The 23,893-nt window shown below is 34.2% G+C and overlaps 1 protein-coding gene across 14 annotated transcripts in view; it reads right to left on the bottom strand.

Moving 5' to 3' along the window:
- The window catches only part of Ndae1 (Na[+]-driven anion exchanger 1), a 33,422-nt gene extending 11,595 nt beyond the window's left edge, over window positions 1-21,827 (bottom strand). For 13 of the 14 annotated variants that reach the window (XR_008404702.2, XR_008404703.2, XM_053744993.2 and 10 more), the window contains exons 1-2: window positions 21,622-21,806; window positions 4,463-4,563 (exon numbers count right to left, since the gene is read on the bottom strand). Coding sequence is in view for 12 of the 14 variants with exons in the window: in XM_053744993.2 (XP_053600968.1) it covers window positions 4,463-4,553 (91 nt within the window). In the remaining 2 variants the exon portion in view is untranslated. Of the gene's footprint in view, window positions 1-4,462; window positions 4,564-21,621 lie in introns of all 14 variants that reach the window. The other variant, XM_053745067.2, reaches the window with a different exon arrangement.
- Window positions 21,828-23,893: the final 2,066 nt, after the last annotated feature.

Below are 23,893 nucleotides of genomic sequence, written 5' to 3' on the forward strand. Positions count from 1 at the left end.
TATCGCAATTAGATTATACGAAAGATTGGAGTGAATGTGTTATATGCTTGTAACTTAATCATAAAAATCTATTGGGTAAAATTGGTACACGGGTAGAATATAACATGGAATAGTAAGTATAGGGTGCGTTTATCCGAAAATTCTAAAGGGAGCGAAGCCCAAAGGCACATATAGTATAAATTTGTGTATTGATAATATAAATCATAATTGTAATTACTATCTATATATTGTGCGTATCAGGTCCATGTTACGAAAAACGTCATTACGTTTTTCGTTACATGAACCTTCCTTATTACTACAGTGGACGACCTCGGTGGCGCAGTGGTAGTGCTTGCCTCTGAACTGAGAGGTCATGAGGGAAAATAATCTTTTTCTGATTGAGCCGGGACTTATGTTACAGGACATATATTAGGACAAATGACACAGATTGAGCTAGCTCCAAAGTAAGTTCGAGACTTGTGTAATGGGATACTAACTCAACGATACTATGTTTTATAACAAATACATACATAGATAAATATCCAAGACCCAGGCCAATCAGAAAAAGATAATTTTCCATCATGACCCGACCGGGGTCGAACCCGGGACCTCTCGGTTCAGTTGCAAGAACTTTTCCACTGCGCCACCGAGGTCGTCGGTACCACCACCAATTTTTGCGTCGTCAAAAATTGTAGATCTGCTTTATTTTTCGTCATAACATAATAGATGTGTGTATAAAGTGATCAATATTTGGCATTTTAGTTAGGAATTTCTCATATGCGACATGGTAGGCTTCAATATATTGTCTAGTAGGTACCTACATTTCCTGTACGAGACACAAAGTTCGTTGCCTCATCGTACAGCCGAAACCTACTTAGATATTTTCTGGAATGATCCTTTTGGGTAGATTCTTTTAGATGAAATGACCTAGAAAACCCTTGGCGAACCCTGTGCTCCGGCTTTCTATGACTGAGGATCTGTATAAGCATTTATTTTCAAACTAGCTTCGCCCCGGGGCTTCGCCCCCGTGGGGATTTCAGGATAAAAGGTACCTTATGTATTATTCCATGTTATATTCTACCCGTGTACCAAATTTCATAACAATCGGTCCAGTAGATTTTGCGTGAAAGAGTAACAAAAATATATACACACGTCGTTGCAAACTTTCGTATTTATATTTCGTATAAAATAGGAAGTTGTTAGCCGTGTATGATGGATGCTCTTTACCGGCTTTTTGTTATACACTTCCATCCCTTTTCACTAAATCACACAGATAGCGGGAAATATACAGAAGAATCTAGAACAAATTGTGAAACAATATGATTCGATTATAGTTATAGTCGCAAAACGTCGCAAAAAAGAAATCGCAATATGGTTTTTGAAGTAGGTTAATAGCAATCCGCGGGTTAAAAGGCACCTTTCCTTTAATATCAATACCACGATCACGAAGTCTGCTCGATTATATTTTAGGATGCCGCGCTGAATTCGTGATCAAAGAAGCAAGCGCTATTTTTAACCGAGTTTAAAAATAAAGGTTCTCAATTGTCGGATAACATGTACACCTCTTTCAATCGCCTTACTATGAATACAATATATACGATACCAATAGAAATAAGTGCTCATATAAGAGATAGAGAAGACTAAACCGTTTATTTTAGATTGTTTGCCTGTATGTGTGTTTTTTCGCGTATCCCGCATAAAATTACTAGATGGAATTTCATGCGGTTTTCACAATTATATAGAGGATGGTCTAACTACTAACTACAGACTCTAAAATTTTATTTATTTTATAAATATAAACTTATGTCGTAAATCTATAGAAATAGTAGGTGATAATAATTTTTGGTAAATCATAAGCTTTTACGTCGCATAATTACCTTCCTTTAAACCGTTTAAACGAACGACATCGTGTGTGATTAGAATCAAAACAAATCGATATTGTGACACACAAGGGTAGATGAAAAGGCCAGAAAGTTGTATACGTATACTCTAGATAAAATAGATATATTTAAGATCATTGTAACAATTCATTGACTGTAACAATGCCGCTGGATCATTATACAAATAGATAGAATAGTTTTAAAGATGGTTGGAAAGTCAATTTAAAAAAATTATAAAAATAAATCATTAAAAACTAAAATGTTTATAACCATAAACACAATAATTAAGGTAATTGTCGAACAAACATAGCTTTTTTCGGTCTATCCTGACGTCACGTTCGAGTCACGTTCCTGACGTCACGAGTCATTTATTATGAAGCCTTTGGACGAGGCCAAAAATATATGATTTTATTTTTGTCGGATCTTTGATAACATCATCATTATCACAGTAATATTTTCACTGGTGTTTCCGAGTCACCAAAATAAAAATTAGTCATCTCCTATTGTACAATTTGAACGGATCTTTACATAGTGATTGATGTTACTTAAACAAATAAGACAAGAAAACTGTATGCTGCTTCACACACTACTTTAGCTCGTTTGCAATGTAACCTTAGTTTTATATTTAATAGTAAAGATAAGCTGTTTATTACAGTGTAGATATTTTTATAAGTCAGTAAAAAAAATATGCGAAATTTAAACATTCAGGCTGAATTGAATTTGAAAAATGCTACAGAAAAAAAAGAACAAAATTAATTACCTACACAAAATTTCACCACCGATGTAAAATAAAATAATATTTTATATTCTGACTGAGATTGACTCTCTAAACTAAACAGTTAAATAAAGTTTATGACATTAAAGGGAAAGTAGCGTGTTTACATCGATCTTATAGGGACGGAGGTCCCGAAGACCATTGGCGTTCCTCTGACCTACTTTCTCTCCCGTTGGGTACAAATTTACAAACACGATTGCTGATGCATGTCTTTTGAGAATTAGAATTTATTTATTTAACTTTTTTACAAAAACATGAAATGGGCGGACTAAAAGTCGGAGGCTTGTTTTGTTCGCTGAGATTTGTTTTTTTGTTTATAATGAATAAACTTAAAAACTACTAGACTGATTTTGATGCAATTTGCCACAGAGATAGCCGAAGCGTAGCGATGTAACATAGCATCATAGTAGTATAATCAAAAGGATCGGAACGAAGGAAAGGACGAAAAGCTTCTAAACATAATTAGTGAACCTGGATAAATCCAAACCACAAGCCAAATGTTATCGAGATCCATCAAATAGATTTAAATATAACAATAACAATACTAGCTCCATCCTAGAGCTCCGCTCCTTTAGGAGTTTTGCAATAAAATTACCCTATCTGCTATTCCAGGTTATATTCTACCAGTGCGCCAAATTTCATCAAAATCAAACCATTATTTTGCGTGAGTACGAATCTCACTCGCACACATCCTTGTTCATTAATATTATTATTATTAATATAATTTATATTATTATGATATGGCCTAGAACGGGCAGGCAGTACGAGATTGAGGTCAGGGCCTTAACACTCCGTCAAGGCAGTACTCTATACTATTGTAATCTCTATTCAAGGCATTGATCATACGTACAGTCGACCGCATGACAAGACCGCATGAATGAATCGTTATCAATACATGTAATAAAAGTGAAGTAGGATCAAATCTGTATACAATAACGGCCAATTTAGGAATATAATTTATACGATAAACCAGTGTCCAGAAATATAAAAAAGGCTTAAATACTGATAGGCCAACAGCATACCCGAAAGGGTTGACGTTTGACGAGCAGAGGCCGGTCGCGTGAAATCACAACCCAGAGCTTCGGGACGTCATAGTCGAAAATCAGGAGCACGCACAAAAGAAAAAGAATTCCAATATAATAAACTTAACTTCTGAATATTTTAAATTCGTTTGTTATTTCGGGTATATATTTAATATAATTATTTGAAAAAATCATCAAATTAATTTTTTATATTATTATTGTCTCTCCATCTCTAATTTGAGAAAATTTAGACGACCTCTGTGGCGCAGCGCTTGCCAAATGATCCGAGAGGTCCCGGGTTCGATCCCCGTTCGTCGAGTCATGATGGAAAATGATCTTTTTCTGATTGTTGATCTATATGTATTTGTTATAAAATATATTTATTAGTATCGTTGAGTTAGTATCCCTTAACGTACTTACTTTGGGGCTAGCTCAATCTGTGTGATTTGTCCTATATATTTATTTATTTAATCTGAGCGTATTCCCAGCTTCTTTCCAGCCGTTGAGCGTCGGAGTCCAGGGTCCGCTATTATTATTGTTTCTGTCCAGAGACATACTTATCTAGCTATCATTCATTAGAATTACATAGATGGATTCGCATGGTCTTGTAAAGTCATTATTCAAATCAGAAGTAATCACGGTATTCGTAAAAAGTCTGTCTTTTAGGAGACTTAAATAAAACAAATCACCAGTATAAGCAATAGGTGCCGGACTTCAGCTGTGTTGTGCGGAGCCGACTGTAGCTGGGTTTCGAACAACCAATAGAATTTCGTTATTTATACAGTAATATTAGAAAAAAAGGTCACCTTCGAAGTCCTGCTCGGTGTAGTCATGATGCGTGTGCTTCCTAGCAGCGGGGTCAGTAGGTGCTTCGTCATCATCAGCCCTGGTCTCCATCTTCCAGGGCCTGCAACAAATTACATTTACAGTTAATGACGCACTAATAGAATTATAAGAACTTATAGAGGAACACTTTATTATAATATCTGTAGCATTGAATGCCGCCGTCGTAAGCAAGTGGGGCGCATTCAACATTGTGTGTTCTAAATCCGAAATAAAAATACTGGGACATTTATTCAATATATAAATAGCACGATTTTGGAAAAAATCAACCCTCTTGCTTTTAGTCAGAGATTTGCAAAATTGTGATAAACGATTACAAAAATTGTAATTGGATAGGATTGATCAGCTCAAAAACATTATTGGACGAGTCCAATAATGATTTTGAGCCGAGACATATTGCGTCCTTGCACTCAACAAAATTTAATGTAATTAAATCGTAATTGGCGTTTCTCAATACGTGACTTTTCTTATATTAAAGATCCGGACAAGCTCCTTTTTGCCGCCAAGCCTCTAATTTGAACTATACGCCTAAAACGCAAATCCCTAGACGAGTTGGGAGTTAACTCGACTTAATGAACATGATATTCGAGCTCGAGATGAATCCTATCCAATACGAGATGATTACACAACTAACTTTACGTAAACATTCGCCACACAACGCGCACGTGGCACAGATCGAGTACGCCAATTATGAAGGTAAAATCCGTTCTATAGATGCCTAGTATTATTCGAAACAAATGGTCGAAACATATTTCATTCTAGATCATCGTTATCACCAACGTAACAAGTGAACTACTAAAACAATCACAAGTCAAACTAGTAGGTACCTACTTAAATTCAGTGATTTTAACCTATTTATATTAAAAATAAATATGAATAAATAAAAATTGTTTATTGACTTTTTTAACACAATTCAATACTGATTTTTATTAGCCGAATTAAATATACCAATTAAAACATTTTGCCAAAATAAATATTTTAAAAAAATTCATGTAAACTGTTCCCAGTACGAGTAAATGTGAGTGATTGCCGCGTTATAAACAAAAAAACTCCTACATTTGGATATTTCTCGTGACAATAACCCTTCAATGTTTCCCACAGCCTTTTGTGACCTTGGCCATCTTGTAGACTCAAGTGTGACATTTGTTGCGTACTCCTTCTAATAATTATTCACGATGTGAAGTGAAACTAACTTATCTTGTGTCTTGTAGTTTCAAAATTCCCATTTTGCTATTTCTCGAGTTGTCCACGAAATTCATCCAAGTCCTAATTGAATCCTCACAAAAACCAATACGGCGTTTTTTTGAGTTTATCACGTATAGACAGATGCGATAGAGGACTTCATAATATATCGGTGTTTTTATTAAAAGTTTATAATAGGTATGTAAGCATAAGGAAATTTATTACTATACTAAATCTGAAATAAATCAGATGTCTTTTTGAACTCGAAAAAGTGGGGTCAGTTTGAATAGTCACTTTTATAAACAATGTTCTGAAAATGTATATCCATTTTTACTTATAATCATCTAAAATAGAAATACATTTTCTTAACAAAAATTTTAACACTCACGTTTTTAGGTCAACAAATGGCACAAGTTCGTAATCCTTGAAGTTAACTGTTTTTAATAACATTTTCGCGGCACAGAATAAAAAGATTTTTATTTAAACGTTATGTGTGTCTTCAGACAGATTCGGTGTGGACTAAGGTCTATAATGGCTAATTATAAAGCTATTACGTGACTTAAGTATTTTGCAATTTAATTAATAGTTAATCGCTGGTTAAAACAGGTTTAGGTACGTCTTTGGGTCGATTGATAATAAAAATAAGTATTGATTTTATAATAATTAATATCAATTGTAATGATAAATATGATGATTATTGTTGATTACAAATTTATTTTTGTTTTTTTTAAGAAATAGCTGTTGCTCGCAGCTTCACCCACGGTAATCTATGTTCAGATCATTAACTTTTCAAAATTTAATCTTAATCGGCTCAGCTTTTCAGTAGTGAAAGGATTCCAAATATTCGATTTTATATATTAATTTGGTGTGATTTTAAAAAATCTGTTTTTTATTTTAAGTTATAACTGCATGTATTGTTGAATGGGTATCCATAAGGAAGGCCTGTACCCCAGCAGTGGGGGCGTTTAAAACTCTAATGAGGATATCGATGATTTATTTAAACTATTCACAGTAAGTACAGTATAACAATATACTTATTATAGTATACCAACAAATACAATTACAGTGCTTTCGAATCGACATTTTCAGTCGATATAATTCGCTATAACATTTTATTCGGTTGATTCTGAACATGTACTAAAACCGAATATACTATATACTATAATACTATATATATAAGTACCTATACGGATTCGCAAATGGCCTGCAAAAATCGGGAATACAGAGATAAGTATAGGCGTTTTATATTTTTATTGCTGTTTAGTATCTCATTTATGCCTTTATTCAGTCTCTGATGATCCTTATATATTTTAGCTCTTTTTTTCATAAAAAAGTTGAAGCGTACTTTAGTCTTATGTATTATATTTTGTCTCGTTCTGTCAATGCCAAATGTTGTAAAAAAACATACTTTTGTTTTAACTTTTTTATGAATAACAGGTTAAATTGAAGTATCCCAATTAAATTTCTACAGAAAAGACCTTTATAGAGTGGGTACCCTTATAGAGTGGGTTACTGAACCTGGCAGAGGTGGTAAACTTAGAAAAATCTGGCTTGATGTTGATTAATTGTCGGAAGTGGCGGAGAAATCGTTGGAAAGCGGATCCTAGGCTCCGACACCCCGCCGCTGAGGAAGAAATCGGTAAAACTCTCAGATGAGACATTAGTATCATCTGAGAGTGTTATTGCCAACATAGTGTCAGAATTGTTCAAGTCGTTCAAAGGTTATACTTATATAATACATACAATAAATACGATTTTACATTAGTGGCAAGTGGAAAGTAGCCGCACATAGTACATACTAGTCAACCATGAATATAATATAACCATGGTCGGTAATGTGTGCATGGTTTATCTCGATATCCTTCTCTGTAGTAAATAAATGTGTTTTCTCATTAATAAAAATCCTTACATAACGGATAAGTCCGCCATTTTATGTATATCTGATTTGTTATACTGTGTACAATCGTACAATAAAGTTTTTACAAACAAAAACCTCATTTAAAAACCTTTGACGCATCAGTGTGTATATTCTAATGAAGGTCTTTGTCGTTGTTCAACAATATTGCCCCAATGTTTTGCCTATAGGGCCTGGCTCATATTTAACACCATTTGGGGGTGGCCAAATATTTGCAAAGGGCTCGGATATTCCACTGATAATCGATTATTGAATATCGGAAATACCCATATTTCATGTCATGTCGATTGATTTCATTCATTCATTTCTCGACTAGTTTTTTAATTTTTTATAGATCTTTGCCTTAATGACCAAAAACAAGAGTATGGGCCATGACCCACCACGCGGGCCCATTGAGGATTGACTGGTTTTAACGACTGCAAATACAACCGGGACCAACGGCTTAACGTGCCTTCAGAAGCACGGAGGAGACCAAGATAACTCAGTTTTGGTCACCAATCGGTGACTTTACCGCTAGTATCACAGGTCAAGCGCGCCTAACCCAACGCCATTGAGCTCCTTCATGTTATTATGTATATTATGTATTCAAAATAATTTTAGGTTTATTTTTTAAGGGGACCCGGAGCTTCATGTCGTCATAGCCTCGAATGAAACCGTCAATACGTGAAGATGAAAGAGATGGAACACCGTAGAAAAAGCGAGCAACGTCTAGACTCCAGACGTTGCACTTAAAACTTGGGTTCGTTACTTTATTACCTACGTTGTCGGCATGCAATATTCACCTGTCTAGATATACTTAATCGTGTTGATATGAAAATTTGCAAGGAAAGTGCAATTTAATATTGACTTCTATGCTGTCAAAACTCTGTCATCGAACAGTTTGCCAAACTTTGGTCAATTCTGTATACATTGCTGGTTTTTCATTGCATTCTCTCTATCTTTTTCATTGCAGGCAATCATGGGAAGTAAGAAGAAATAAGTACCATTAAGGTCATCATGCAGGATTGCTACCCATGGGGTCCCGGGTTCGAGCCCCGGTTGGAAAATTAACTTTTTCAGATTGACTTGGGTCTTGGATGTTTATCTTTCTATATGTTCATACACAAGCCTCGAACTTACTTTGGAGCCAACTCAATCTGTGTGAATCATTAAAATCGAAAATCAGTTAAATAATATAGCAAAAAAACATTTTTGCTATGTTGCATGTTGTACATCTTTTATAATGATAGTGATCAGAAAATAGCTAAAATAATTAATAGACACTACAATTTTTACAACGGCGTCACGACGCGGGGCGGTAGGATAAAAAATGGTTTTTAATTACTTAAATTTAAATATCAAAACAAATACCAAGTTTTATTTTGATCATTTCAGTGAGCGGGCGAAGGTCCTGTGTACCGAAAAACCTTCACTTAAAATTCGAGGCATATGCCTTTTATTTAAATATTAAAAAAAGTTTATTTTGTTGTGATTTCACTCCAGTGGGTTTGTCTGCTCATTCGATCGTGGTTGTTTTGTTTCAGTTTAAAGTTTAGGGGTACATACATTTTTTTATAAGTATATTTTACATCTACAGGCTAACACTGGTGGCTTACAGAATGTTACAATCACAAGGATAACGAACCTTTATAAAAAAGAACAGTATTAGTAATACAAATGCTTACTTTAATTTTATATTACTACGATAAATCATGAAATTTTGGCTCCATATATATACATATATATGTAAAAAGGTTATAGAATATTAGTATCGTTAAGTTAGTATCCCATAACCCATTGGAATATACTTTGGGGCTAACTCAATCTGTGTGATTTGTCCCTATATATTTATATTTATTATTATTATTTATTACATATGCTGCATAAAAAAATCGCTTCATGTATTTTGATTTGTTTTCTCACAAAAGGCTCTCCTCGCCCGCACGTTGAATTGTTATTACGTAGAGGTAATTAAATTTTGCCTGAGGAACTTTTATATTAGACAATCTCGTGTTTTTAATAAATAAAAGCTTTATCGAGTAATCAGAACTGGTGTGTATACGTAGAATAAATATGAATATTTAATTTTTTTATGACTAACTAAACTAGCTTTTACTCGTGGCTTCGCCCGCGTGAATTTCCCACGGGAAATGTACTACATGTACCCGGAATGAAATCCTTTGTGCTTCCCCGCACTCTTAACTACATAGTTAAGTATCTCATACGTATATACGTATGTTAGGATTATTATGGTTATAGTTATACTAGCTGCGCCCCGGGGCTTCGCTTCCGTGAGAATTTCGGGATAAAAGGTACCCTATGTGTTATTCCAGGTTATCTCTACCCGTGTACCAAATTTCATAACAATCGGTCAAGTAAATAATACGTGAAGAGAACAAACAAACAAACAAACTTACTTCTGCATTTATAATATTAATTGGGATATAGCGTTCAACCGTTTGGAAACTGTCAGCTCTTTCCTAGCACATGAGATAATGATAAATTTATAATTCAGTTTAAATTTAGTATTAGTTATATTTGCGCAATAAGATCTGTTAAAATCTCAACTGTCTAAATATCACAGTTAATGAAATACAGCCTAGCGACAGGTAGCAACAGACAGGCAGCGGAGTCTTGGTAATAGGGTCCCGTTTTAGCGTTTGGGCACGTAATCCTAAAAATAGGCGTGAAAATCCGCGGATTCATGGAATTTTTTTCAAAAGAACAACAAAAGAACCGTTCAAAGAAACTTACCCGCCTGTCAAACTTTTCCTTTTATTAAATTAGTCAATTTGAGTTTGTTAATGTTTCGCGCATTCATTGAGCAATTTTAAAAGCTTTTTATTTATATTTTTTAATTTCACTTATCCCGATATTTGCTTGTCTGTCTGTAATAAAATCTTACAAGTTAGATTTCTCCTAATTCCAGTCGTCCTACTGAGTTGGAATTTCCCACGTCGCTTCAGTTCCCGCATGGCAATGCATTATTGTTATAAGCATGACTTGATGGTGCACCCAGGAACGGCTCTCAACGAGGGAACTTCTCAAAGATTTACAGCACGGACTTGGATTTTTTTGTCAGGCGCTTAATGCGCAAGATCTCTCTGACGACAATAAAAGCTTATTGGCAAAAATGTCATTTCTGTAACCTTGTTATTAACCTGGATTTATGTCCTCTTATGAAAATAGAAGAGCGTTGTTGAACTATGTTATTTAGAAGCGGTAGTGGTGTAATGGTTAAGACGCCCGTCTGTGGATGAAAAGGTCCCAGGTTCGAATTCTACTCGTGCCACATGAGTTTGTATACCAGTCTGACTCATGTATAGTCGTTTTCAGCGACCACCACTCGCTTCCGATGAAGGAAAACATCATGAGGAAACCTGCACACTGGTTGATTATTATTAACTTGTGTGTCAAATGGTGAAGGCAATGGCAAACCACTTCATTAATAATGGCAAGAAAGTTGTCGTGTTTCATTCTACGTAATAACCACGACCCTCAGCCATGAGGAATACGATGCTATGAAGAAGATTGTTATTTAAAGTTTCAGTCAACAGTCTACATTTGGGTCCTACAAAGAATTTTATATAGGTGTGTATGGTATGTGAATATGCCTACATATCTTGTTTTTATTGTTGTATTGTTGTATCTTGTTTTTTTTTTAGTATTTTGAATTCTAAATTCAAAAAGTAAATTATGTTTCCAAAGCAAAGCATAAAAAAGCAAACAATTTGACGACCTCGGTGGCGCAGTGGTAAAGTTCTTGCCACTGAACCAAGAGGTCCCGGGTTCGATCCCCGGTCGGGTCATGATGAAAAATGATCTTTTTCTGATTGGCCCGGATCTTGGATGTTTATCTATATATGTATTTGTTTTAAAATATAGTATCGTTGAGTTAGTATCCCATAACACAAGACTCAAACTTACTTTGGGGCTAGCTCTATCTATGATTCGTCCTAATATATTTATTTAATTAAAATGAATGAAATGTAACGTCGGGTGCATTTCCCGAAAGGGTCAGCGTCCGGAATAAGAATTACCATGAAAATCGAGATCAGTCTTTTGTATTATAAAAATAATTAGTTGCACACCCAGGTGTTACCCGTGTGATTATTTTATGCACGTTAGCGCCATCTATCTCTATTCGCCTTTATAATATTAGTGGGATGTACAGTCTGCCACAGAGAAATCTGACACCACGCGATTTGAACACCATCTCTTTTTCAGATTCAGATTTCTCTGTGGCAGACTGTACTTAGCTTATTCTCTTTTTATTTTTTAGTCTGTTCCCTTTTTTGTAGCGTCGTTTACACACGGTTTATGAATTGCGGAAAGTTGTGTGTTCCGTACCGTTCTAAAAGCTTGTGTAACATGTACAACAAATAATATCACATTATATATAAATCAAATATCAAAAATAATCTATAAAACTATTAATGCAATATAAATTTATTTAAACTTTATTGCTGAAAATTAGAAAAAATATGTACAGTCAACAGCATATCAAGTTCCCTGCATGAACGTTTATGACGCAGTATAGGGGCGAGTTTGCAATGATTTTGGGTAGGTTGATGAGCTGTTGACTTTACATGGTGGACTTAACGCCATATGATTTTTTTTTCAATACATTTAAGAGTACCTACGTGACTAATACGAGTATTATGTAATATAACTAGACCGTAACTAACTGTTGGAAGCAACTAACTCCATCGTAACAATGAAACGTGTGCCGTTAACTCAATTTCCTCAATAACTATTCTCTGAACTAAGGCAACTAAGGTAAGGTACAGGTGGCGCTGACATTTTTGTAATTTACTAGTACAGTCGACTACACGTCATGTAACAACACAGCATGACCTCTATGTGGCTGTAATAGCGGAGAAATTGCACACAGCTCGGGTAGTTCATTTGGCGACTTTACAGGCAACATGACAATTTGTTCTGTAACTGTATCCAGTTTCAGTCATTACGGCTTTGATATAAGGACAGTTTTAAAATGACCATTTGGTTGGCTGTGTCTGTTTAGTCGTAAACTAAACAAACTCTTTACAGATACTTTCCTATTTACTACATTTTTACAAGTTTTGTTGCAACAAATTAAAAAAAAAATAAGTGGTCAATTCTGGCCGCCATCTTAAGAATCTTTGATTTAATTTCTCTTTTACCTGTCGCTGACCAAAATATTATCTTTGATATAATAAATTGAAAGTCAAGAAAATCAAGAAGTCCTATGATCTTTCTTAGAAACTCGTCAAAGGTACGACGAATGTAATAGATATTTCATTATTTTTAGAATTTTGTATCCAAAAGGGTCGTTAACCCTTACGTTAATCTAATATAAGCGTATTGGATATCTGACTGTCTCGAAGTAACTATCTATATATGCATTTAAGTAGATATACTTATAGTCATTTAGATTTGAGTAAAAGATAAGCCGATGAAATATATTTTTATTAAAATACAAATGTTACAAAAATACAAACTTTCTCAATTTCTTCAATTACGCAATAATTCAGAAGTATTAGTCATGTATGTACCTGTAGGTTATGTATGCATGTCTTGCTTAATGATTGAAAGAGAATCATTCACGGTGTTATCTACTATTTCAACAACAATCCAAATACTCATACACACACAGAACATAATATGAGGTAAATAATAATTACCTCATATTATGTTCTGTATTTTTGTGCAAAATATATTATTTTCATTAAAACTAATTTAGAAAGTACCTACCCATGTTTCGTTGTACCATAATACTTGTTCAGTTGAAATTGTCTAAAGCCGACTCATTCTTAATTCGGCACGTACTGTGGATTTCGTTATTTATGGCGCCTAAGTGTGGTCGCTTCGTCCTTGACGACACACCATGCCACAGACTCAAAATGCTTAGTCTTCTTTTTGTCGACTTAACTAATTGGACTATTGAGAAACTAGTAGTTTTCCTTTTTAGTATCGTTTTTCCTAGAGATTACAACAAGTTTTTCAAAAAGGGTGTGAAAAGATTTATTCAGGGCAGGCAACTCGCGTGAGACACCCCTGGTGTTGAAGGCATCCATATGCTGCGGTGACTAGACGAGGTGGGCCGTATGCTCGTTTGCTTACTCAGTAATATAAAAAAATCGATTTTGTGTGTGCACTGCTCAGGTCAACCAGCTTGCACGTCAACAACATATAATCGAAAGTAAAAAAAACAATTAAATAAACTGTTCAAGCCATCACACAAAGGAAGCGGCGGGGAAGAATTACATTTCGTGATAACGTTATTCGTTGTCTTTTATATTCTTGTGTTGTCTACTTAATTTCTATAATGTGATATTCCCTACACGTACCTAATGGACGGTTTCTATGACTGTGTCTCTATTTTGATCTGAATAGCTTTATAGAATCAGAGAAGGTACCCTAGCCAGTTGAACATAACAAATATTCTTTGTCGGAAGATAATCCTAGTTTCAGTTATTATTTATGTTTATACTTATTCCAGAAGTCAAAACACGACATTTATTGGACATAAAAAGGTAGATTAAAATCACAATAAAATCAGAATGAAGTTAAATAAAATTTGAAAGCAAAATTATACTTTTCATTGCGAATTAATAAAAAAAAAATACTTTATGTTTGTTTTGTATTCTCTCAATCGTCCCACTGATAAAACAATATTGTTACAAGTTACACCCACCCACTAGTTACAGTAGATATTCCCGTAGCTGTGCAAATTGTTGTGTATGTCATGTCCATGTCCCAATGTCATCTGACACGTATACAACACCTATTTCCGAAGGTATACAACGATATTCAGAACTTTCAACAGCTTGTTTCACATGCGTAAATTTCTTTGTTTCCGAAACGGTATAGTGAGGTAGTTGTTACATATTCTTTGCGGCAAATTTAAGGTTACAAATGTCACGTCTTTATCTCGTAAACAGTCATGAAAAAGGCCTTTTGATATGTTTCTGTCGCCACTATAATAACAAATACTAAACAACAGAATATAATAAATCCATACAAAAAACGTGATTGATTTTTTTGCCGTTTTTTTAATGGTACATAATCACACTTATCGGTTTTATTCACTTTTGGATATATTAATCAATGAATATAAAAGTTTCAATACGGGTAAATACCCTGGGTCGTCGGTCTCCATGGCGAAAACACGTCATTATCTATGAATAAAATATCGACACAAATTGACGTCCCCGTGGAGAAGCGCCATCTATTTTTACATAAGTGATTTAAGCTTGAAGGCCATCCTAAATAATTTCTATATCTATAATAATATATACTTAAAAGTTGCATTTTTTATCGTGAACCTGGGAGCAGAGATTGGCAAAATTTATTTAAAAACGATTTATGTGTTCTTCGTGAAAGTTACGAATAAATTATTCATAACTAATTTATTCGCGAATAAATTGGCCAAGAACAAAAAAAAATATTACATCATTCGTCGTTCAAATAACGAATAACGTGACGTCGTCATTCGTATACATCTAGTTAGACATATCATATTTTGGGGTGGTCAATTGACCGCGTGCGACTTAGTTGATTGGTCAATGGACCTCACGCGCCTTATAACATAGCTTTACAGAAAATACAAAAAAAACAATTCACGAACATATAACACGAACATGAATGAGCTCTTAAATACTAAAGTGCAATAATTCGACGTGCTACAAACAAGCACAATTTTCTCCTACAACATTTATTTGGTTCATCACATCGATTCCGGCATTCTTAATTTGGATCGATATTGTCAAACTTAACGACTGTTACAACATTGTTTTCAATCCTACTATTAAATGAGACTCCAGCTTCCTTTATTTACATTGAACGAAAAAGTTTTCATACATTTTTTCGTAAAATGAAAATGTAACAGCGTCATCATATCAGATTCTGTTACAAACAAATTGTATGACAGAATTTAGAGTGTTCCGTCAACTGTGATCGTTATAAACAAGGATCGTGGTACCAATTTCCGGATTGATTTATTTAAAGTTATATAAAATACATTTTTATTTTATATTTAGTTCGATCCCCGTTTAGGTCAAGATGGAAAATGATACTTTTCTCTCTATATATATGTCATAGAATATAATATCGTTGAGTTATTTTCCCACAACATAAGTCTCGAACTTATTTTGAAGCTAACTCAATTTATACTTATATAATATATTTATTTCTGTAATATATCATCTACTATATGATTCTATTCGATGCTATCAGCTGATGATGTAAGCACTTTATGGAGAAAGTCTTTGAAGGATGTTGCCTAATAAATTACAGATAATGACAGATTATTCTAGATAATGTCACTCCACTATGAGTCATACCACCATACTCATAAGAAGTAACATGGGCAGCCATTAACAAGTTGTTCTATGTATTTTACAGTATGTATGTTAACATCCCTGTTCAGTTGTCCAACTTTGCTCCGAAAACGGAAATGCACAAGGAAATTGTGACACACCTACGCTGCGCTTGATTTGGAAGACGCATGCCGGATTGAAGGCGGGAATATAGGGCATAAACTTTGGTAGGAATTGCTAAGATTGCAGTGTTGAATAAGACTCGAATATAGAAAATAAAATATGGAAAATGTAAGGACACTTGATAGACACGCCTTCTTAAGATAAAAGACAAGTTATATGGAAGAAGTGTGCGCAGGAAGACCAAGAGATAGTTACCTCAGGCAAATAAAATAAAAGTGGGCCCCGTGTCGTACCAAGAAGTGAAGGATTTGGTAATTCCTAATGGAGAGAGAGAAACAGAAGGAACTCCAAACTCCTCGCTTTTAAATAACGTGATGCAATGTTCAAGGTGGTAGTGAGATAATAGTTATCAAAAATATATTAGTACTACGAGGGCGCAGCTAGAACTAATATATTAGTACTAGCTGCCGGGGCGCAGCTAGAACTAATATATTAGTACTAGCTGCCGGGGCGCAGCTAGAACTAATATATTATTAGTACTAGCTGCCGGGGCGCAGCTAGAACTAATATATTAGTACTAGCTGCCGGGGCGCAGCTAGAACTAATATATTAGTACTAGCTGCCGGGGCGCAGCTAGAATATATTTTCGAATAACTAATATGATTTCGCTCCCGTACGGATTTCGGAATAAAAAGTACCCTATGTATTTTATTCCAGATTATATTCTACCCGTGTACCAAATTTCATAATAATCCAGTAGATTTAGCATTGAGAGTAATATTGAATTGGTATTTGTAAAATAAAGTTTATATTCACATTCCATTTTCAATTTGAGTTGAGGCAAATTCCCGTTAAAAGCTTGAAACAATACAATTGGATGCCAAGGACGTGGAGAGCCGTGAATAAATAAACGAACGGACACGCGGTCTGGATATAAAGCCTCGGTTCAGTTTGTGTAGCTTATGAAATGAAGTCAGGAGTAAATATGCACTGTTTTGACATTTCATGCTATCGTATATTCAAAACTAGCTGCATGTCCCGGCTTCACTTGGGTAACACCATAATAAATTAACCAAAACCTTCTTGAGCAATCACAACTGATTAATTTGTACAGTTTTAACTAAATATCTAGTGTGATTTCAGGAGAACTTCTTTTTATAATATGTAAATAAATATATTAACATTGTTATTGAAATGAACATATATTAAAATGACTGTCAGAATTACTACGAATAATTAAATATATTCGTTTTGAGACCCACTGTTATATTTTATGTGATTTTTTGTGTTTTTACTAAATATTTATCTCTGATCTTCTCGTCTACGTGGCTGCGAAGTCGCTAAGCCCAGGTTTAGCGTAAAAAATAAACCTTAAAATTTATATTAAAGGATATCTACAACTCGATCGTATCAATTGAAAAAGAAGTCCATGACTTCTGAGTGGTACGACATGGTCCGACAGCCATGTGGCCGGACCAATATATTCCCGCACACAACTTAAAGGCATTACCGACTGATGAACGATCATTTTGCATCTAAATAAGAAGTTAAAGATATTTTATTTGCAAAACACGGTGTAAATTGATACATAAAACCTTAAAACTCTTAGACTTAACATGCATTTGTATATGGACAAATCACACATATTGAGTTACTTAATAATACAGAAGTAATAACAATCTGGAAATTTCACAAGCAGGGTCGCACTACTATCTCGTATATTCTATTTAATTTATATTACATAATCTCAGCAGACTGTTTGGGCCTAAATTAGTTTATATATATCCGTCTGTCCTCTGTTCGGTCGAATCGATACGACCTACCACGGCTGAAATGTCAACGACAACATTAATGCGACGTTTTACTACAGATTTAGTCGGCGTTTCATTAGAAAGGCACTAGGTTAATATCGACGTAAGCCTCTTTTAACATCTAAGTACTTATATCATTTTATTTTTCATCCGTGGTCATAATGCCGGAAGCTAATGCTACAGTAATGCTACACTGGAGGTCTCGGGTTCGATCCCCGATCAGGTCATCATGGAACACGATATTTTTCAGATAACCTTGGGTCTTGGATGTTTATCTATATAGTATTATTGACTTTGTATTCCATGACACAAGTTTCGAACTTACTTTATAAATCATAGAAAATGTCATTATATGGCAAATAAGGGTGGGTTGCACCGTCAACTTTAACGTGCGCAGAAAAACGCAAAGTACGCCATTTTGTCTAAATGGTTGGTTAAAAAGCAACCTCAAAATGTCCTAAAAAGTTCACGTAATGAGTAGACTGGGAAGATTTGACACAAGAAGAATATATTCCAGTAAATAGAAATCGACTGGGATATTTTATTCCGTATTCCAAAATGTACGTCCACTGAATCGTTTACTTAACAGTATTTAAAATACTATGTCTACATAACATCATCTCAACAAATTTAATCAAATTATAATAAATATGGAAAAGATTGTGAGACTAAAATGGGAAGACCCATTTATTTAATGTCTATATATATTTATTAAAATATCCGAGAAACGCACCACAATAGATCAAAGCCGAATGGTGAGAATCGCCGAACGAAATGTGATCAAAGATTGTAATAAAAATACTTAGACGTAAATCTATATTACTTATGGATTGGATAGGATTGCCATTCTCTGAGAGAAAGATTCAATTTTACTTTTGAACAAACAAAACCTCAATTTTATTTTTTTTAATGTTTGACACTGCATTGTTTCAAACTTTTTGTCCTTAAAGTTGGATATAATCTTTTTTCATTGTTCTTTGAAAAACCAAATGTGAAATCGTGTGAAGGTCGGGGATTATTTCGTATCCTCAAAACTGGATGCGATAGATACGATACGATATAAAACCTAGTAAAATTCGAACCGGTCGCATATATATTACCAAGACCCAAAAAAGCGATCCGCATAAAGCCACTGGCGACAACCCTACTTGTAAATAAACCGTTGCGAGGTGAGAATATGGAAAGGGCTTCTTTGAATTACTCTGGCTTCAGTGTCGAGGGAGAATCTTCACGAACGACTTTTATGGGTTTTAGGAATCTGTAGATATCTATCGAAGCCGATGATTGTAATGACCTGATTTGAAATCACTAATTATTTGTATGACTTCTTCTGTTTTAATAAATAAATAGATAAGTGATTTTTTTACCTTTCAATACTCGGATATTTCGCTTTCTAGTTACGACAATATCGTAAAAAAAAGAACTCATATCTTAAAACAGGTCGCAATAATAAACAATATGATTGTTAATTCATCAATATTATTTTATTATACTTTTTTAGTTATCATCATTCCTTACATATTATAAAACAAAGTCCTCTGCCACATCTGTCTGGCTGTCTGTTTGTCTGTCTGCATTAATTTTGTGGTTTTTATCAATAGATAGTGTGATTCCTGAGGAAGGTGAGCGAAGCCTGGACGGTCTGTCTTTATACTCCATTAAATGTTGCCGGGGGCTTCGCTCTCGTTGGAATTTTGAGATAAAATATAGCAATCTTGGATAATGTACCTTTCTGATGGTAAAAGAATTTTTGAAATCGGTTCGGTAGTTTTGGAGATTATCGGCCTCAAACATACAAACTCACAAACGCTTACCGCTTTATAATAATAGTATAGATTAACGTAATGTTGTCACTTGTTCTCACTGTCATACGACTCATATCACCAAAAACGTCAATACAGACACAGTATCACATTTTAATCAACTCGAAGGTTACGTTTAGTATGATGCGATGGTTGATGGAATTGAGGTTAAATTAGGCCGTCGCCAATTGGATATCAAGGAAAAGTGGCCCAGTTTCCCTTGATCGACTTTTACAATCTGCGCGGGAGGAGAAGCAGTTGGCATGTGTATTTATTTCACTTTCAGACCAACATTGAAGACGTTATCCTCCATATACGCTGCTCTACTATTTCTATGAAAGTTTCATAAAACGTTTGTTTTTGACATTTGGCAAAAGGTACAAAATTTGACATGATGACTGTGTCGATCGATTATTGTATAAAACTTTCTTATCTAGTCTCCAAGTTTTAGCTTCATAAATAACTCTTTACAAAAGCATATTTTGGAAATGTTCTTGATTTATGATTTATTGTTCATTATGTCCCGACTTTTGGGCAAGTTTGCGAATGTTATAAATGGGTGTTATTAAAGGTTTAATTTATGATTTTCATAATTTTATTTATTCTCTGGAAAAGCGTTTGTTATCGACACTATCTCTTTTATTGATAGGAAAGGTAAAATTTAATTTAAGTATATAAAAATATGTTTTGTCTTGTTTTATCTAAATTAAATTCAAATATTGTATAAAGTAAGAAAGAAACTAAATATATATTTTCCCCATACATATATAATTATTTATGTTGCATTATACCTGGCCCGTTTTCGGACAATTTCGATAAACTTTCGGGAGTTGTCTCAATAATAGTGATTACTGCACCAAAATCCGTAGCATGGTTTAAATGAGAGGGTATTAATAAGGTAAGTAAGGTAGGGTATGATTGTTTTTAATAGTAAGCAAGGCGACTTTATTTTGAAGCCCCGACCCAAAAGGAAGGTTGTTATAAGTTTAATGTATCTGTCTGTGGTATCGTAGCTCCCAAACGGATGAACCGATTTTCGTTAAGTTTTTCTTATATCATAGATAATTTTATGCCGAGTGTTCTTTTAAAGAAAATCTGTTCAGTCCTTCAAAAGTTATAGCGAAATATATATTGAAAGTCTGGGGTCTTTTAATTTGTCTTACAAATAAACTTGTATAATTATATTGTGTAAATATTGCTAGCTTCACTTCGGGCCTCACAGCAATGAATGAAGCAGCCCATGCACTTGCAGAGATGAGATATATATAAATAAAAATATTGTGTATTGATTAAGATTATCATTTTTTATCTGAAATAGAATTTCATAGACAGGTGTTCCGTGAAATTAAAAAAATAATAAGTAGTCTCATGTCACCGTTTGTAAAGTCACGTCTAGAATATAAATGTGCCCTTTAAAGGCCTGACCTATGAAAAACGTGCGACGAATCTTCGTTGATATGAACTAATACATTTTTACTATATTTATTAGATATTTGATACTATGTAAGTTATTTATTTAGGAGCTCAATGGTTAGAGCGCTCGGCCTGTGATAGTGATGGTTAATACACTCTTACAATGGTCGGTCATTGGATGGGTGACCAAAATTATCTTTAGCTCCGAGCTTCGGAAGGCACGTAAAGTCGTTGGTGTGTTATATTTGCAGTCGATCCGCAATGGGCCCGCGTGGTGAGCATTGGCCTAAACTCCTTATCCATATGTAAGAAAGGCCAGTACTCAGGCTGTTGGTGATGAAGTTATTTACCATATTGATACTGCTTGGTTTTTACTATTTTCAACATCTCGGATCTAACAAGATACACAGGCTTTTTTCATAGCCTTATCATACAAATGATAATGTAGTATTAAAAAATATGTACAAAAAAGACAACATGATTTACATTTTTATTAAAAAAAAAAAAAAACAAATTAGGACTGTCCGATAAATTTTAAAAAATAACCGATATAGTATAATGTCTCACAAGATATTAAAACTTGAAGCTACTTACCGAGTCAATCTGCATTCATTTCAAAGTGAAAGACACCTACAACACAACACAATACACTCCAAAAAAACACAACACAGCACAAATGTTAATGAAACTAATTTGATTTTACCACAATTTTCATATACAATTTAATTATTATTGTTATCATAAAGGCGCGTGCAGACGGTTAGTGTCGTTTGCACCAGCGACAGTTATGCTCTGGCTTCGAGGGTCGCTACAAACAAAGCTATCAGTGCGCATGCTCCCTAATGCCAACATTTTTCAACTTACCACACCTGTGAATATCACGCTTACACTGTGACTGTGACTGCTTCTACTGATTTTTTTACGATGTGTCGTTTATCTAAACGACACTAAAATATAATATCCCAATGTTAAAAATAATAATATATGGAATTGGCATGATAATCATTTAGATAGACAGATGAACTCTTAGTTATTATTTATGGTCTGTTGTATAGGAATGCCGACGACGGTGCGAAGTGGAGACGAAACAGTAGGAAAGCGGACCCTGAGGAAGCAACCGAGAATAATGCTTAGATGAGAGAGAGAGAGAGATGAACTCTTTATTGCACCATTCACACAAGAATCATAAGTTATAATTAGGTTGAACTTATATAAAATTTCATCTCGAAACTAATGGCACAAAAATGAAACTTGTTTCGCAACAGAAATCGGCTTAAATTGACAATTGATATCAAAAATACTAACACTATCTAGTACGGTTTATGAGACAGTCGCCTGGTGACAGATGGACAGACAGACAGACGGACAGAGGAGTTTTAGTAATAGGGTTGTTTTACCCTTCAGGTATGAAAAAAAAAAACTACAAAATCTTGTTATCCGCGGTAAGGCATGTTTTATTGAACATATGAAAGAACAACGTAATTATTTTTTTAGTATATTATAGCTTAATAAACAAAGGACTATTGTATTCGATTGTTTGTGAAAGTTGTCTTCGACTGGTATAATTATATTAAGTGAAGGGAAAACTTTGCTTACAATAATAAACGATAATTAGAAGAGAATTAGTCAATTACCTTTTAATTTTAACACAACATTTTATTAACAACATTTTATTTTACAATTTTAACACAGATATAGTCATATCTGTGTTAAAATTTTATTAAATTAAATTCGCATAAAATGGCTTTTTTATTTTCATTTTCATTATATACTTAGTGAAAAGGAGCGTTAAGTTTTATTATCATTACATTCAGCGTAAAACTGAACGAATTAAAATTTAAATTGAATTTTGGATAAGGACGAAAAGGAATAAGGAGTGTTTTAATCTTGTTCTAAAATTATTAAATTCATTAATTTTTTCATTCATATACCTACAATAAAGAATGATGAATGGGTTTCATATATATTTTTTTAGAATATTGCTTACTCTAGAGTTTTTATTTTTGGTTTAATATTACTCGTATTATATTCGTATACAAGTCATCAGCTATTTCAATTTATCTAATGAAAATTGATTGCGTAAATACTTATTTTTCATACATTACAATAAAACATCTGGGATTCAATACAAACGCGAACTCCGTAGCTCGTAGTCCAACTGGCGCTACGCCAGGTCAACGACCTCGTAGCCCCGTAGCTTGTGTAGCTCGCTCGTAGCATGTTCTACGTGAAATCTTTTCTATTTAGACTTTATTTCCATAGCGATAAGATCTATAATGTTTGCTGAATGGCCGATTTCTGTAACAGTGGCTTAGTTATTGTTATGAGGGTTGGAGTTCTAATGAAAAAATAGTGATATTGCTGGGTTAAGTCTAAGTTAATTTGCTGTATACGTTACAGTAATCGTCTATGGAACATTTTTACAATAAAATCCAAAAGTGTACCTCTTGTAGCTCAGTCAAAACTTTTTTTTTTTAAAGAATAAGAAAAAGAATATATAAATTCACAACAGAAGTTACAATTCACAATAGTACCAATATGAATATTTCAGGTTTTTACAGGTACAATGAGGAAACATTTTTTTTTCTTCTTATTATGATTGTAAAATACGCACTAAAATTTATCTCGTCATTTGCAAAGCACTGGTTATATTTGGGGACAAAATATTGTTTACTATCAAAATATACCCCAGTTGGCAGAACGCCAGCGGTCGATGACCCCAAAAGATTGGCTGGTTGGAAACCAAAGGGGTGGATTTGGAAGACTACAGGTCCACAAGAGGTAATGTAAAGGGGGAACCCACTGATTTTTTGAGTAGGAACAATTTCTGTATTGCTTGTCTTAAGCAGGTCTTATCGAGTGTACT

Source organism: Plodia interpunctella, chromosome 1 (genome assembly GCF_027563975.2).
Source record: "Plodia interpunctella isolate USDA-ARS_2022_Savannah chromosome 1, ilPloInte3.2, whole genome shotgun sequence".
In the NCBI taxonomy this organism is placed as follows: Eukaryota; Metazoa; Arthropoda; class Insecta; order Lepidoptera; family Pyralidae; genus Plodia; species Plodia interpunctella.